This window comes from Entelurus aequoreus, linkage group LG23 (genome assembly GCF_033978785.1).
Source record: "Entelurus aequoreus isolate RoL-2023_Sb linkage group LG23, RoL_Eaeq_v1.1, whole genome shotgun sequence".
NCBI classification, from domain to species: domain Eukaryota; kingdom Metazoa; phylum Chordata; class Actinopteri; order Syngnathiformes; family Syngnathidae; genus Entelurus; species Entelurus aequoreus.
The window spans coordinates 30257468-30273076 of record NC_084753.1 but is presented as its reverse complement, the minus strand read 5'-3'; the positions used below and the strand labels follow the sequence as shown (position 1 = coordinate 30273076).

The following is a 15609-nucleotide window of genomic DNA, read 5'->3' as shown; positions in this document are numbered from 1 at the left end:
GCATCAAAAGTTCGCTTCCACTGAGAATACAGGATGTGAAATGTACTTACCTGAAGCTTGGTTGCAGTGGAGCGCCGGTTCTGCGCTGCTGATGTGACCTTTACCCTGAGAAGCTTGGCAGCACATCACATCACTGCACTCCTCAAGTGTTGGCGCTTCATTGACGCATACAGAATCACTTCTACTAATAAGGAAATACAGATTCAGCTCCTTCAAGACCAAGTCAAATTCTTTTTTCATGTCAAATTCTGGGTACTGGATCGAGCGCGGTTCGTTGCTCCCAGAGGAATCAGTGGCAGGCTCATTTGGGTGACTTTCTGAAGCAATGAGTTCCTGCCCTGAGACAAGTTCAGTACAGTTGGTAGCACTGTCAAAACTTCCACTGGCCGAGTCGTCAGTGTGACACTCAAATGTGCCCCCCTTCTCATGGATCTGGTCCATCTCAGTCTCTTTTGGCATCTGCTCCTGCTCATCACCCTCTGATTCTGACACGGAGGGGTTCAATTGGGGGGATTTGATTAGCTTCATGGCCATGCTGGTGTGATCTTGGCCAACATCATCATCCTCATCATCATCTGGTGACAGTTGGAGCTTGTGGAAGTTGTCAAAGCCCCCTGGCATGGCAGTGTAGAGGCAGAAGGCAGATGGCACTGGTGACAATGTGTCCTTATTTTTGAGAACCGCTGCGATGTCTTCGCTTTGTGAGCAGAATTTCGGGCTTAATTCGTGTGGGCCTGGTACGACTGCATCGTTGATTGAAGGAAAGCACGCGGCCAAAAGCTCATCTTTGTCTTCCAGCGTCTCATCTGTTTGCTGGTATTCAGTGAAAAAACAATGCGAATCTTCGTCGATTCGCCTGGTCGCCTCTGTCAAGCCCTCTACGGGTGGTTGCTCAGTCATGACGTCATTGTCTTGTCTATTGTGTTGCAGCATTGTTTCCTCTGCATTCATATTATATTCATACAGTCCACATTCATTAGCAAGACCTGCCATCTCTTGAATATAGACTGGCTCGTCTGTCGTGCCAGTTCCAGACCAGGGATGCTCAACGTACTGAGCCTTCGGATTGTCGCAGCTGACAGGCAAACAGCTGGGCTGCTCGTGTGCATGATGTCCCATACTTCCACTGCTTTCTTCTATTCCGTCCCCAGCTGGAAAAGGTTTTCTAGGCCGTTGTGGACTCGATGCCGAAGGACAGCTGCCGTCACAGCTTGTTGTGTTATGTGTCTCACTGGAGCCAACGCAGTATGACTGAGTTTGGGTATATAATTGACTCAAGTTCTCTTTTTCGTCTTTCTGCTGCAGTGGTACACTCTGGTTAGACAACTGCACTGCCGTGTCTAATGTTCTGCCGTCAGCTATGAGAGCAAGAGGTGTTTCCAGCTCACAGACTTTTACTGATGGAGGTAATACTTCACTTGCGCTGCTCCCTGAATTGAAGTGATTCCCTTCAGCCTCCCTGACAGTTTCTTCCGAGACTACAGGATCAATTACACTGAGAGGATGTGCATCATTATCTCCTTCAGCACACTCTCGGCAGAACCTCGCAGACATGTGATTCTCCGGTGTGTGATCAACTATTTTGCCCTGTGCTTCGGCTGTCAGCTCACCAAGCTCTCCTTTTGCACACCCAATGTCATCAGTGCTACCTGTCTGGGTGGCAATATTTTTGGCTGATGCACTGTCGTAAGAGATAAGTGATCCCTCAGTACATTCAACGGAAGAAGAGATAGCACTCCTTCCATTGTCGTTATTCGTTTCCCTGTCGCACACAGCAGGGCCACCGTAAATCTTCACTTTGCTTTTGTCTTCTACCAAGATTACAGGGATGTCCTCATCAGGTGTAAGGTCAAATAATTGCGATTTGTCTCGCTTCTCATTCTGTTTTTCTTCCATTTGGACAATATTATCAGCAAAATTGTGCTCGTCCTCCATGTGATTACTTTCCCTTTGTGTACTTAAACTGGCAACACTGTCGTCACGAGAGAAATCAGACTGACATTCGACCTCCTTGTCAATTGAAATTCCATTTTTAGAAGGCACGCTGCAATCACCAGGAGGTTTGTCTTCAAGTGATTTCTCGTGTCGTTGCCACTCAATACGACTGGACATCTCACTGGTGCAGTCTTTGAATGTCTGAGACCCTGATAAAAGCTGGACTTGCGAATCATATCGTTTGCTATGAAGGAAGCGGTTCTCGTTGGGAGATGCTGTGTGGGTTGTTTTGACTTCAGCAGCGGGGCTGACATTTATTTCAGTGTCTTGAGCTTGTTCACATGATTTTCCAGCCCTAGCATGTCCATTTTGTTCTGTGAATACTAGACTTGCATTTCCAGGTGAGATCAATGATGGGGAATCAAAGATTTGTGATGTCAACAGAGACTTCCACGTACAGTCTGTCCTTGGTCTTTTGGGGGCAAGTGGCAAACTTTCACTGTCAGTTTGTAAAGTAGCATCCTGCTTAACTTTCTCCATTGGTCAAATCTGAAACACAATCAGGCTAAATATGAAATCTGCATCTAAAAATGTCAATCCAGCTAAAATATACATACTGTATACACAACCTAACCTGTGTTTATATATTACCTACAGTGTTTTCACTACCATTATATTGGTGACCTAGAAGCTAGTTTATCTCTCGCCGTAGCTAGCTCGAGGCTAATACTGTAGAACACCGATGTGTTATTACGCTAGAAAAACAGTTCCTCAATGTCGCTACAGCTTGGTTATCATACAGGTTACGGAACGTAACCAAAGTATTTTTGACGGTTTTTGAATGCATTATTAAAGTGATTTAGAGGTAGAATTTATTGTTCTCATTAGATGCATTGCTAGCTACCATGAACGAGACGATTTTACACGTTAAACTCAAAAAAAGGCCCAAACTTTTGTCTATTTGTCTCTCATAAGTATTGTGAAAGATAGGGAACATTTAAAACAAAAAGTGCAGTTCCCCTTTAATGAAGTGACACGGTAAGAACACCATCTGATAAAACTAAAAACATGTCTGGATATATGTGAATGTATGAAAGGTCACACTTAAAATCTTGAGCCCCATTGACTTTGTATTGAAGAAGTTGACCAGAAATTAGTGCTTTTTCACCGGTTTTAAAAATCCATAACGTTCTCAATATTTATCACAGGAAAATGTGACTCCTACTACTGGAATCGTCCTTTTAGATCTGTCTGATAATACTGGTTTTCTCAGACAGACTATCTTATTTAATGCCAAAATTCTACTTTGATTGCAATAAGACAAGGTCACCTGCTCAGTAGCCTTGTGGACCTGCTCAGTGGCATTGTGGTTGGTGTCCGCCCTGAGATTGGTAGGTCGTGAGTTAAAACCGCGGCCGAGTCACACCAAAGACTATAAAAATGGGAGCCATAACCTCCCTGCTTGACACTCAGCATCAAGGGTTGGAATTGGGGGTTAAATCACCAAAAATGATTCCCGGGCGCAGCCACCGCTGCTGCTCACTGCTCCCCTCACCTCCCAGGGGGTGATCAAGGGTGATGGGTCCTTTTTTGTAACAGTTAGTAAACGTTGCGCACATTTGTCGTTGTTTCCCCATATTTCTACACAATAACTGAGATATGTAACACTAGCGCGCAGTAAAGAATATGAAGTGATTTTTGGTCTAGAACATGTTTTGCTATATTCATTATTGACGTGTTTCTTGCTACTTTATGTTGTGTATTTTTGACATGAGATTTCCAGTTCATTTTTTATCATCTATTATTACACCCCAAAAATGTGTTTTTCTTTTACCCTTTCTATTAAAGACCAACTTCCGTGTTCATGTTGTGTAGTAGTGCATAGTGCATTAATTTACGTTCATATTCCCATTATTACTCCCTTAAATCACCTTTTTACAGCAGTCAGCTTTAAAACGCGCGTGAAGAGCAAGTATGTCGAAAGTACTTGTGACGTCTTTATCAAGAGTGCGCTATGGGGGGTGCCTCGCGGTGTATTTGTGGCGTATTCATTCATTCCGTGTTCAATACGCAGTTTTTTTGTTTGTTTTTTACGTATATTTGACATGACGAGCGGCGGTACGCACACACGCTGGGACTGGTCCAGCAATTTTATCCAATTTCCTCCATAACAGTGAACAAATAAATCATAAATCAATAATCTACCATAGTAAGCAAACGAATATTAAATACATCAATAATCTTTGTCTCAATAAAAAAAAAAAAGGTTCAATATGTTCATCATAATTCTTGTTCTGTGTACTTTGTGAACACTTGTAGTTTGAACTGTCTCTTAAACTGAATCATATTGGTGCTTTATTCAATTTCTTTGGTTAATCCATTCCATAATTTAATTCCACATACAGATATGCTAAAGGTTGTAAGTGTTGTATGAGCATACAAATGTTTTAAAGTAGATTTTCCTCTAAGGTCATATTTATCCTCTTTTGTTGAGAAGAATTGTTGTACATTCTTGGGTAGCGGGTTATAGTTTGCTTTGTACATCATTTTAACTGTTTGCAAATGCACCAGATTGTTGAATTTCAATAATTGTGATTTAATAAATAAAGGGTTTGTATGAGTCCAATCCAATCCACTTTATTTATATAGCACATTTAAACAACAAAATGTTTCCAAAGTGCTGCACAACAAAAATAAATACATATAAAACCAATATAAAAACAATATAAAATGAATATGATTAAAAACAATTTTAAAGGGTAAAACCAATTAAAACAGTAAATAGAAATCAAAATTTTAAAAACACAGAGGACAACAGAGGACCACACAACTCACATAGTGTTAAGCCAGAGAATAAATGTGGGTCTTAAGACGAGACTTAAAACCCTCCACTGTGGGAGCAGTTTGAACATGGAGGGGCAGAGTGTTCCAGAGCTTAGGGCCGACCACAGAGAAGGCCCTGTCTCCCCTGGTTTTAAGTCTGGTCTTGAGCACTACGAGCTGGAGCTGGCTCTCGGACCTCAGAGCGCGCGCAGGATTGTAAATTTAGATGAGGTCCGAGATATACTGAGGTGCCAGTCCATGTAAAGCTTTAAAAACAAACAGCAAGGTTTTAAAATCAATTCTAAGATGAACAGGGAGCCAGTGCAAACTCTCAAGAATTGGGGTTATATGCTGGCGTTTCCTTGTCCCTGGTAATAGTCGTGCTGCCGTGTTCTGGACTATCTGCAACCGGGAGAGATATTTTTGGCTAATGCCAGCATAAAGTGCATTGCAGTAGTCCAGGCGACTTGAAATAAAAGCATGCACGACTTATTCAAAAAGGTTAAAAGATAAAAACAGTTTTACCTTTGCTAAAAGACGAAGATGATAAAAACACGATTTTAAAACGCCATTGACTTGTTTGTCAAGTTTAAAATCGCTGTCTATAGTGACGCCTCGAATCGATCGAGTCATACCAAAGACTATAAAAATGGGACCCATTACCTCCCTGCTTGGCACTCAGCATCAAGGGGTTGGAATTGGGGGTTAAATCACCAAAAATGATTCCCGGGCGCGGCCAACGCTGCTGCTCACTGCTCCCCTCACCTCCCAGGGGGCTATCAAGGGTGATGGGTCAAATGCAGAGAATAATTTCGCCACACCTAGTGTGTGTGTGACAATCATGGGTACTTTAATTTTAACTTTAAGTCCAACATTATGTTTTATTCTAATTGATCTTTTTTGTCACACAGTTAGTGAACGAAGAGCACATTTGTAGTTGTTTCCCCATATTACTACACAATAACTCAAATATGTATAACACTAGCGCGCAGTAAAGAATATGAAGTGATTTTTGGTCTAGATCATGTTTTGCTACATTCTTTATTGACGTGTTTCTTGCTACTTTATGTTTTGTATTTTTGACATGAGATTTCCAGTTCATTTTTTATCATCTATTATAACACCCCAAAAATGTGTTTTCTTTTACCCTTTCTATGCCATTTACGTTCATATTCCCAGTATTACTCCCTTAACTCACCTTTTTAAAGCAGTCAGCTCGTCGAGAGGGGGGGGAAAAGGAGCTAGGAGTTAGCATGCATCGCTAGCATTCGTGGTGTGGCGCCAAACGCGCGTGAAAGAGCAATGTATGTCGAAACTACTCGTGACGTCATTATCACCAATTCATTCAATAATGAATTAATTGGTGTATTGATTCATTTCGTGTTCAATACGCTATTTTAAAAAAATATATATTATTATTATTAATTTATTTTTTTTCGTTTATTTGACATCACAAGCGGCGGCGCGCGCACACTCGTCCCTCCCTCTCCCCTTCGCGGTGTGTGCGTGCGCGCCGCGCTCGGTGCATCGCGGCAGTGCGCGTCTGGCAGCATCGTCCCGCGCGCTCCCGCACCGCTCACTTGCTGCCGCGCACACAATTAATATTACCGCGATAATACCACAAACTTTCATTGAATTAAGGACAAAAATAGACTGGGGGAGGAGGGAAAAAAACCAACAAATCAACAGCGGCTGAGAGAAGGCGTCTTTGGTTGATCTTCCTCGCAGTTTTGGACCTCTCTGCAGATTCTTCGACTCTTCTGGTAAGACATTTGATTGGTGATGTTATTGTTTATCGACATCCCTCCGCTGCGATACGGGACTGATCATGATAAAGATGGGTAGATTTTTTTTTTTTTTTTTTGCCAGCATCCACACATTAAAGCATGCTGACTAATTGCGCAAATGCCGCCAAGGTGCGGGTTTGTCATGCAAAAGCTGCCACTTCTGGAGATGCAATTATTGTGTATTGCCTTGCTTATGATGCTTTGCAGACGGTCCTGATGTTGCAAGTGTGTGTGTGTGTGTGTGTGTGTGTGTGTGTGTGTGTGTGTGTGTGTGTGTGTGTGTGAGAGAGAATGGTGGAGATGTTGCGATGAGATGTTCTCCATCAGCCTACTTTTTGTCAGGCTCGACCACGCCATCTCGTTGTTATCAGCACTCGCACGCAGACTATTGCGCTTCAACACATCGTTCATGCCGAATCTTTTTTGGAGAGCCAGCGCTTCTTTCTCAAGGTCAGCCCCTGGCATGAAGGCGTTATGTAATCGGCAGCCCCCACCTGCTTGACACTCTGCATCAAGGGGTTGGAATTGGGGGTTTAGTCACCAAAAATGATTGCCGGGCGCGGCCACCGCTGCTGCTCACTGCTCCCCTCGCCTCCCAGGGGGGTGATCAAGGGTGATGGGTCAAATGCAGAGAATAATTTCGCCACACCTAGTGTGTGTGTGTGTGTGTGTGTGTGTGTGTGTGTGTGTGTGTGTGTGTGTGTGTGTGTGTGTGTGTGTGTGTGTGTGTGTGTGTGTGTGTGTGTGTTTGACAATCATGGGTACACTGTAAAAAAAAAAATTCTGTAAAAAAACAGTCATCTCCTGGCAGCTACGGCTGCCAAACGAAAACCATAAAATTTAAGTAAAACATTGTAAACCAAATAATGATCAAAAACATTATATTTACAGACATTTTCATGAAACGTTATGCGGAAAAATATTGTCATTATGCTTGCATGTTCGAAATAAACTCAAACTCTAACTCATTTTACAGATTTTTACTAAATTATTAAGATCAACCACCTTTAATAAAGTGATGATGCAAACAGTTCTGCAGAAAAGGGCCTTTATTCTACGGAGTTTTTCCAAATTATTACGATCAAACACCTTTTAATGAAGTGACAATGCTGGCAGTTCCACAGAAAAATACCATTATTTTACAGATTTTTTCTGAACTGTTGAGATCAACCACCTTTTAATAAAGTGACGATGCAAACAGTTCTGCAGAAAAATACCTTTATTCTACAGCATGGGTGTCAAACTCTGGCCCGCGGGCCAAATTTGGTCCACCGTGTAATTTCACTTGGCCCTTGAGGGGATATCAAATTAACACTAAAGCCAGCCAGCCCAACGAGTGCTGGCCCAGTCATATAACATGTGTGGCTTCTGCACGCACACACATTAGAATGCAACGCATACTTCATCAACAGCGATACAGGTCACACTGAGGGTAGCCGAATAAAAAACTTTAACAATGTTAGAAATATACGCCACACTGTGAATCCACACCAAACCAGAACCCTTTGCAGCACTAACTCTTCCGGGATGCTACAAGGTGTGTGTGTGGGGGGGGGAGGTTTGGTGGTAGCGGGGGTGTATTTTGTAGCGTCCCGAAAGAGTTAGTGCGGCAAAGGATTCTGGGTATTTGTTCTGTTGTGTTTATGTTGTGTTACGGTGCGGATGTTCTCCCGAAATGTGTTTGTCATTCTTGTTTGGTGTGGATTCACAGTGTGGCGTATATTTCTAACAGTGTTAAAGTGTTTTATACTGGCACCCTCAGTGTAACCTATATTGCTGTTGATGAAGTATGCGTTGCATTCGCTCGTGTGTGCGTACGGAAGCCGCACATATCTTGTGACTGGGTCTGAATGATGTTAGAATGGATGAAAAGCGGACGTGACAATAGCTCGTAGAGTACGTTAGAGCTTCATTTGTTCAACCTTGGCCCGCGGCTTTGTTCAGTTTTAAATGTTGGCCCACTCTGTATTTGAGTTTGACACCCCTGTGTTGGATTGTTAGTATGGACATAGACTTTTATATAACAAGCTACATATTTAATGAAAGATAATTACTGTAATTTTACATGAATTTGAAAGTAATTTAAGAAAACAGAAAATGCTATGTAAAATTAATTTGGTATTTTTCTGTAAAAAAAATAGAAATATACATAGTTTGTCATTACTGGCATATTACTTAAAATAACGGGCGGATTGTTTATTTACAGATAATGTCTTCAATTCTACAGTTTTATAAACTATTTTTAAAAAATAAAAAAATTACAGTAGAAATTTAGAGTAAATTAACCATAAAATTTGGATTTTTTTTTTTACAGTGTACTTTAACTTTAACATGTAACCGTCCATCCATTTTCTACTGCTTGTCCCTTTCGGGGTCGCAGATAAATAAATAGTATTTATTTGAGATAGAATAGAATAGAATATATCTTTATTGTAATTGTACATTGTACAACAAAATTGTAAGCAAAAACTAATTTAATAATAATGGATTAGATTTATATCGCGCTTTTTCTATTGTTAGATACTCAAAGCGCTCACAGAGAAGTGGGAACCCATCATTCATTCACACCTGGTGGTGGTAAGCTACATTTGTAGCCACAGCTGCCCTGGGGTAGACTGGCGGAAGCGAGGCTGCCAGTTTGCGCCTACGGCCCCTCCGACCACCACCTACCATTCATTCATCATTCATTTCACCGATGTGAGCGGCACCGGGGGCAAAGGGTGAAGTGTCCTGCCCAAGGACACAACGGCAGCGATTTTTTGGATGGTAAGAGGCGGGGAGCGAACCTGCAACCCTCAGGCTTCTGGCACGGTTGCTCTACCCACTACGCCACGCCGTCCCTTTAGTGCAAATTCCATCCATCCATCCATCTTCTTCTGCTTATCTGAGATCAGGTCGCGGGGGCAGCAGCCTAAGCAGGGAAGCCCAGACTTCCCTCTCTCCAGCCACTTCGTCCAGCTCTTCCCGGGGGATCCCGAGGCATTCCCAGGCCAGCCGGGAGACATAGTCTTCCCAACGTGTCCTGGGTCTTCCCCGTGGCCTCCTACCGGTCGGACGTGCCCTAAACACCTCCCTAGAGAGGCGTTCGGGTGGCATCCTGACCAGATGCCCGAACCACCTCATCTGGCTCCTCTCGATGTGGAGGAGCAGCGGCTTTACTTTGAGCTCCTCCCGGATGACAGAGCTTCTCACCCTATCTCTAAGGGAGAGCCCCGCCACCCGGCGGAGGAAACTCATTTTGGCCACTTGTACCCGTGATCTTGTCCTTTCGGTCATAACCCAAAGCTCATGACCATAGGTGAGGATGGGAACGTAGATCGACCGGTAAATCGAGAGCTTTGCCTTCCGGCTCAGCTCCTTCTTCACCACAACAGATCGATACAGCGTCCGCATTACTGAAGACGCCTGTCGATCTCACGATCCACTTTTCAAATTAATAACACATTAAAACATCGATAAATAGATAAAAATACATAAAAATACCAAGCACACAGCTCACATGCACAATCATTATTGTCTTGTGTTCAGCGACACTATTGCTCTCGGGTAAAAAGTGTTCTTAAATCGGTTTGTCCGGCATTTTATTGTCCTGTATCTCCTGCCCGAGGGCAGCAGTTCAAAAAGTTTACGTCCAGGGTGAGATGGGTCCCTCATGATGTTTTGGGCATTTTTGAGGCACCTGGCACTGTACTGATCCCAAACAACATCAGTTTACCGAGGAGAAGGTTTTACGCTGCTACAGAAAGAAAGAAGGAAGCGAGAGAGAGAGCGAGAGAGAGAGCGAGAGAGAGACAAAGGAAAAACTTTCAGATCTTCATATTGCTTTTGGGAAGGAGAGAGGAGGGACGGAAGGGGTTAGGCGAAGTGTCTCATCCTGGGAGGGGGAGGAAGAATGAGGAACTGACACCCGCTCGCCCACACGAGATGCACGTCACCAATCAATCAATCAATCAAGCAATGTTTATTTATATAGCCCTAAATCACAAGGGCTGCACAAGCCACGACGACATCCGCGGTTCAGCGCCCACATAAGGGCAGGGAAAAACTCACAGCCCCAATGGGACGTCGATGTGAATGACTATGAGAAACCTTGGAGAGGACCGCAGATGTGGGTAACACCCCACCCTTTAGGGGAGACCGGATGCAATGGACGTCGAGTGGGTCTAGCATAATATTGTGAAAGTCCAGTCCATAGTGGATCCAACATAATATTGTGAAAGTCCAGTCCATAGTGGATCTAACATAATAGTGGGAGTCCAGTCCATAGTGGATCTAACATAATATTGTGAAAGTCCAGTCCATAGTGGATCTAACATAATAGTGGGAGTCCAGTCCATAGTGGATCTAACATAATAGTGAGAGTCCAGTCCACAGTGGATCTAACATAATAGTGGGAGTCCAGTCCATAGTGGATCTAACATAATAGTGAGAGTCCAGTCCATAGTGGATCTAACATAATAGTGAGAGTCCAGTCCATAGTGGATCTAACATAATAGTGAGAGTCCAGTCCACAGTGGATCTAACATAATATTGTGAAACTCCTGTCCATAGTGGATCTAACATAATAGTGAGAGTCCAGTCCATAGTGGATCTAACATAACAGTGAGAGTCCAGTCCATAGTGGATCTAACATAATAGTGAGAGTACAGTCCATAGTGGATCTAACATAATAGTGAGAGTCCAGTCCATAGTGGATCTAACATAATAGTGAGAGTACAGTCCATAGTGGATCTAACATAATAGTGAGAGTCCAGTCCATAGTGGATCTAACATAATATTGTGAAACTCCTGTCCATAGTGGATCTAACATAATAGTGAGAGTCCAGTCCATAGTGGATCTAACATAATATTGTGAAAGTCCAGTCCATAGTGGATCTAGCATAATAGTGGGAGTCCAGTCCATAGTGGATCTAACATAATAGTGAGAGTCCAGTCCATAGTGGATCTAACATAATATTGTGAGAGTCCAGTCCATAGTGGATCTAACATAATAGTGAGAGTCCAGTCCATAGTGGATCTAACATAACAGTGAGAGTCCAGTCCATAGTGGATCTAACATAATAGTGAGAGTCCAGTCCATAGTGGATCTAACATAATAGTGAGAGTCCAGTCCATAGTGGATCTAACATAATATTGTGAAAGTCCAGTCCATAGTGGATCTAACATAATAGTGAGAGTCCAGTCCATAGTGGATCTAACATAATATTGTGAGAGTCCAGTCCATAGTGGATCCAACATAATATTGTGAAAGTCCAGTCCATAGTGGATCTAACATAATAGTGGGAGTCCAGTCCATAGTGGATCTAACATAATATTGTGAAAGTCCAGTCCATAGTGGATCTAACATAATAGTGGGAGTCCAGTCCATAGTGGATCTAACATAATAGTGAGAGTCCAGTCCACAGTGGATCTAACATAATATTGTGAAACTCCTGTCCATAGTGGATCTAACATAATAGTGAGAGTCCAGTCCATAGTGGATCTAACATAATATTGTGAAAGTCCAGTCCATAGTGGATCTAACATAATAGTGAGAGTCCAGTCCATAGTGGATCTAACATAACAGTGAGAGTCCAGTCCATAGTGGATCTAACATAATAGTGAGAGTACAGTCCATAGTGGATCTAACATAATAGTGAGAGTCCAGTCCACAGTGGATCCAACATAATATTGTGAAACTCCTGTCCATAGTGGATCTAACATAATAGTGAGAGTCCAGTCCATAGTGGATCTAACATAATATTGTGAAAGTCCAGTCCATAGTGGATCTAGCATAATAGTGGGAGTCCAGTCCATAGTGGATCTAACATAATAGTGAGAGTCCAGTCCATAGTGGATCTAACATAATATTGTGAGAGTCCAGTCCATAGTGGATCTAACATAATAGTGAGAGTCCAGTCCATAGTGGATCTAACATAATAGTGAGAGTCCAGTCCATAGTGGATCTAACATAATAGTGAGAGTCCAGTCCATAGTGGATCTAACATAATATTGTGAAAGTCCAGTCCATAGTGGATCTAACATAATAGTGAGAGTCCAGTCCATAGTGGATCTAACATAATATTGTGAGAGTCCAGTCCATAGTGGATCTAACATAATAGTGAGAGTCCAGTCCATAGTGGATCTAACATAACAGTGAGAGTCCAGTCCATAGTGGATCTAACATAATAGTGAGAGTCCAGTCCATAGTGGATTTAACATAATATTGTGAAAGCCCAGTCCATAGTGGATCTAACATAATAGTGAGAGTCCAGTCCATAGTGGATCTAACATAATAGTGTGAGAGTCCAGTCCATAATGGATCTAACATAATAGTGGGAGTCCAGTCCATAGTGGATCTAACATAACAGTGAGAGTCCAGTCCATAGTGGATCTAACATAATATTGTGAAAGTCCAGTCCATAGTGGATCTAACATAATAGTGAGAGTCCAGTCCATAGTGGATCCAACATAATAGTGAGAGTCCAGTCCATAGTGGATCTAACATAATAGTGAGAGTCCAGTCCATAGAGCATCTAACATAATATTGTAAAAGTCCAGTCCATAGTGGATCTAACATAATATTGTGAAAGTCCAGTCCATAGTGGATCTAACATAATACTGTGAGAGTCCAGTCCATAGTGGATCTAACATAAAAGTGTGAGAGTCCAGTCCATAGTGGATCTAACATAATAGTGTGAAAGTCCAGTCCATAGTGGATCTAACATAATATTGTGAAAGTCCAGTCCATAGTGGATCTAACATAATAGTGAGAGTCCAGTCCATAGTGGATCTAACATAATATTGTGAAAGTCCAGTCCATAGTGGATCTAACATAATAGTGTGAAAGTCCAGTCCATAGTGGATCTAACATAATAGTAAGAGTCCAGTCCATAGTGGATCTAACATAATATTGTGAAAGTCCAGTCCATAGTGGATCTAACATAATATTGTGAAAGTCCAGTCCATAGTGGATCTAACATAATATTGTGAGAGTCCAGTCCATAGTGGATCTAACATAATAGTGTGAAAGTCCAGTCCATAGTGGATCGAACATAATATAGTGAAAGTCCAGTCCACAGTGGATCTAACATAATAGTGAGAGTCCAGTCCATAGTGGGGCCAGCAGGAGACCATCTCAAGCGGAGATGGGTCAGCAGTGCAGAGATGTCCCCAACCGATGCAAAGGCGAGCGGTCCACTCCAACCGATACACAGGCGAGCGGTCCACCCCGGGTCCCGACTCTGGACAGCCAGCACTTCATCCATGGCCACCGGACCAGTGCCCCCCCCCCCCCCCCCCCCCGTGACCAGTGGAAGAAAGTGGAAGTTGCAAAGCAAGGTCGGTTGCACAAGCAAAGGCGCTCGCTCTGTGGTAGCCGGGCAACGCAGGAAGTGATCACCGGTCAGTGGGAGTGACGCGCCAAAAACGTGTAAATTTGCCTATTTAACATTCGTTTTCGCATCCAAATATCACATCCGCAAGAAAACTAGTAAATTCCGAAGAAATTTCCTGTGAATGCTGAAGATGTGTCGACCGGGTCGCATGGTGATGCGGGGTTTGTTCTCCCAGGATGCAGACGGACTTCGGACACAGCGTGCAGGTAGGAAATAATTTATCTAAGAAATAAATCAGACGGGAAGAAACAAAAACGTGCTAAAAGCACGGAAGGCAAAAACCAAAGGGACTAACGTGGAAGCCAGTATACAGGTGGCAGGAATCAAAAGTCGTCAACTGTTGCGTGTAGTAAATTAGGAAGCCAGACTGACTGACTGGAAAAGGCAGTATTAAATAGTGCTACTGATTAGTGCTCGGGAACAGGTGAGCTTCCCGAACACCAAAATTGCGCTTGAACTGAACCCAGATCCTGAATGAGGTTTTTAAGATTGGATTTTTCATAAAAGCTGAAGTAGAAGAGTGGATGGGAGAGTGAACCAGAGCCCTAAGAGATATTGTTTTAGTTGAGATTGCCTCCAGAACCAGCCATAACGGAGGAGGATCTAATGCTTCGTATTGCAGCTGATATTTATTTATTCTAATGTGTGTAGTAAAACCTAAAGTTTGGTATTGCTAATCCTCCTGACGATTTGATTCTCTGTAAATATTGTTTACGTAACCTCTGAGTCTTTTTATTTCCAATGAATTTAATAGGGTGCATTTCTTTGCTATTATTTTCTGCAACTGCAATTGAGACGGACAGTCGACTCCCTCATACGTGCTAAAATGTGTTGTTTCCTTTTGTTGAGTCCCAAGCTTGCATGCAACACATGTCCACAAATTGAAGCGATGCTATTTGTTTCTTTGTTGTCAGGATTTCATCAAGATAATAACATGCATTTAGCTGCCCTTTCATTGCAATCAGCGCGTTGTCAACTAATGCGCTTGTCACAAATCCAAAACAATAGAGCCTTGATTTGCTGGAAATGGAATACAGCAGATCAAATAGCATCTTTAGAATCCGACATTTATCTCTTGTCAAAAAAGGTCGGGAGATTCATATACTCATCAAAAGTTTACATACAATAATAATATGTTAGGTAAGCATCAGTTTGGTTGTAATTCTTAATGAGCTCAAACTTACAGAGCCCCTAAAGGGACATGGGGGGAAAAAAAATTGTTATAATTTTTTTTTTTCTATTTTTTTTTTTTAGACATGTATCTCGTGCGCACGAGAAACTTTTTATAAAGTTATAAAAACAATTTTTTTTAAATTGTATAATTATTATTATTTTTTTAGACATGTATCTCGAGATACATGTCTAAAAACAAAAAAAAAAATTATATAACTTTATAAAAAGTTTCTCGTGCGCACGAGATGTCTAAAAAAAATAAAATAAAATAAAAAATACATAAATAAATTATAAAAAATAAAATTTCCCCCATGTCCCTTTAGGGGCTCCGTACAAACTACTGTATTTTGAAAGTGCACTGGTTTATAAGCCGCAGACACTAAATTTTAGAAGAAAACTTTTTTTTTCCATTTAAGCCGCAAATATATACGTTGTAAAACGAGTTATTTACACAGAAATATTTTGTAAATGTTCATTTACGTACCTTAATTGTTTCCAAACAGTGTCTGTAACAC

General features: G+C 42.0%; 2 protein-coding genes across 5 annotated transcripts in view; one reads left to right on the top strand and one right to left on the bottom strand.

The window, feature by feature from the left end:
• Positions 1-6180, bottom strand: part of LOC133641045 (uncharacterized) — a 35514-nt gene extending 29334 nt beyond the window's left edge. The window contains exons 1-2 of one of the 3 annotated variants that reach the window (XM_062034854.1): positions 5957-6180; positions 51-2484 (exon numbers count right to left, since the gene is read on the bottom strand). In XM_062034854.1, coding sequence (XP_061890838.1) covers positions 51-2475 — 2425 coding nt within the window. In that variant the 5' untranslated portion in view covers positions 2476-2484; positions 5957-6180. The remainder of the gene's footprint in view (positions 1-50; positions 2485-5956) is intronic. The other 2 variants (XM_062034856.1, XM_062034855.1) reach the window with 2 other exon arrangements.
• vsnl1a (visinin-like 1a) overlaps positions 1-15609 on the top strand; it is a 68649-nt gene that overhangs the window by 10811 nt on the left and 42229 nt on the right. The window contains exon 1 of one of the 2 annotated variants that reach the window (XM_062034859.1): positions 6293-6521. The exons of the other annotated variant lie outside the window; for it this stretch is intronic. The gene's annotated coding sequence lies outside the window, so the exon portion shown is untranslated. Of the gene's footprint in view, positions 1-6292; positions 6522-15609 lie in introns of those variants that run through there. 2 annotated transcript variants of the gene reach the window in all.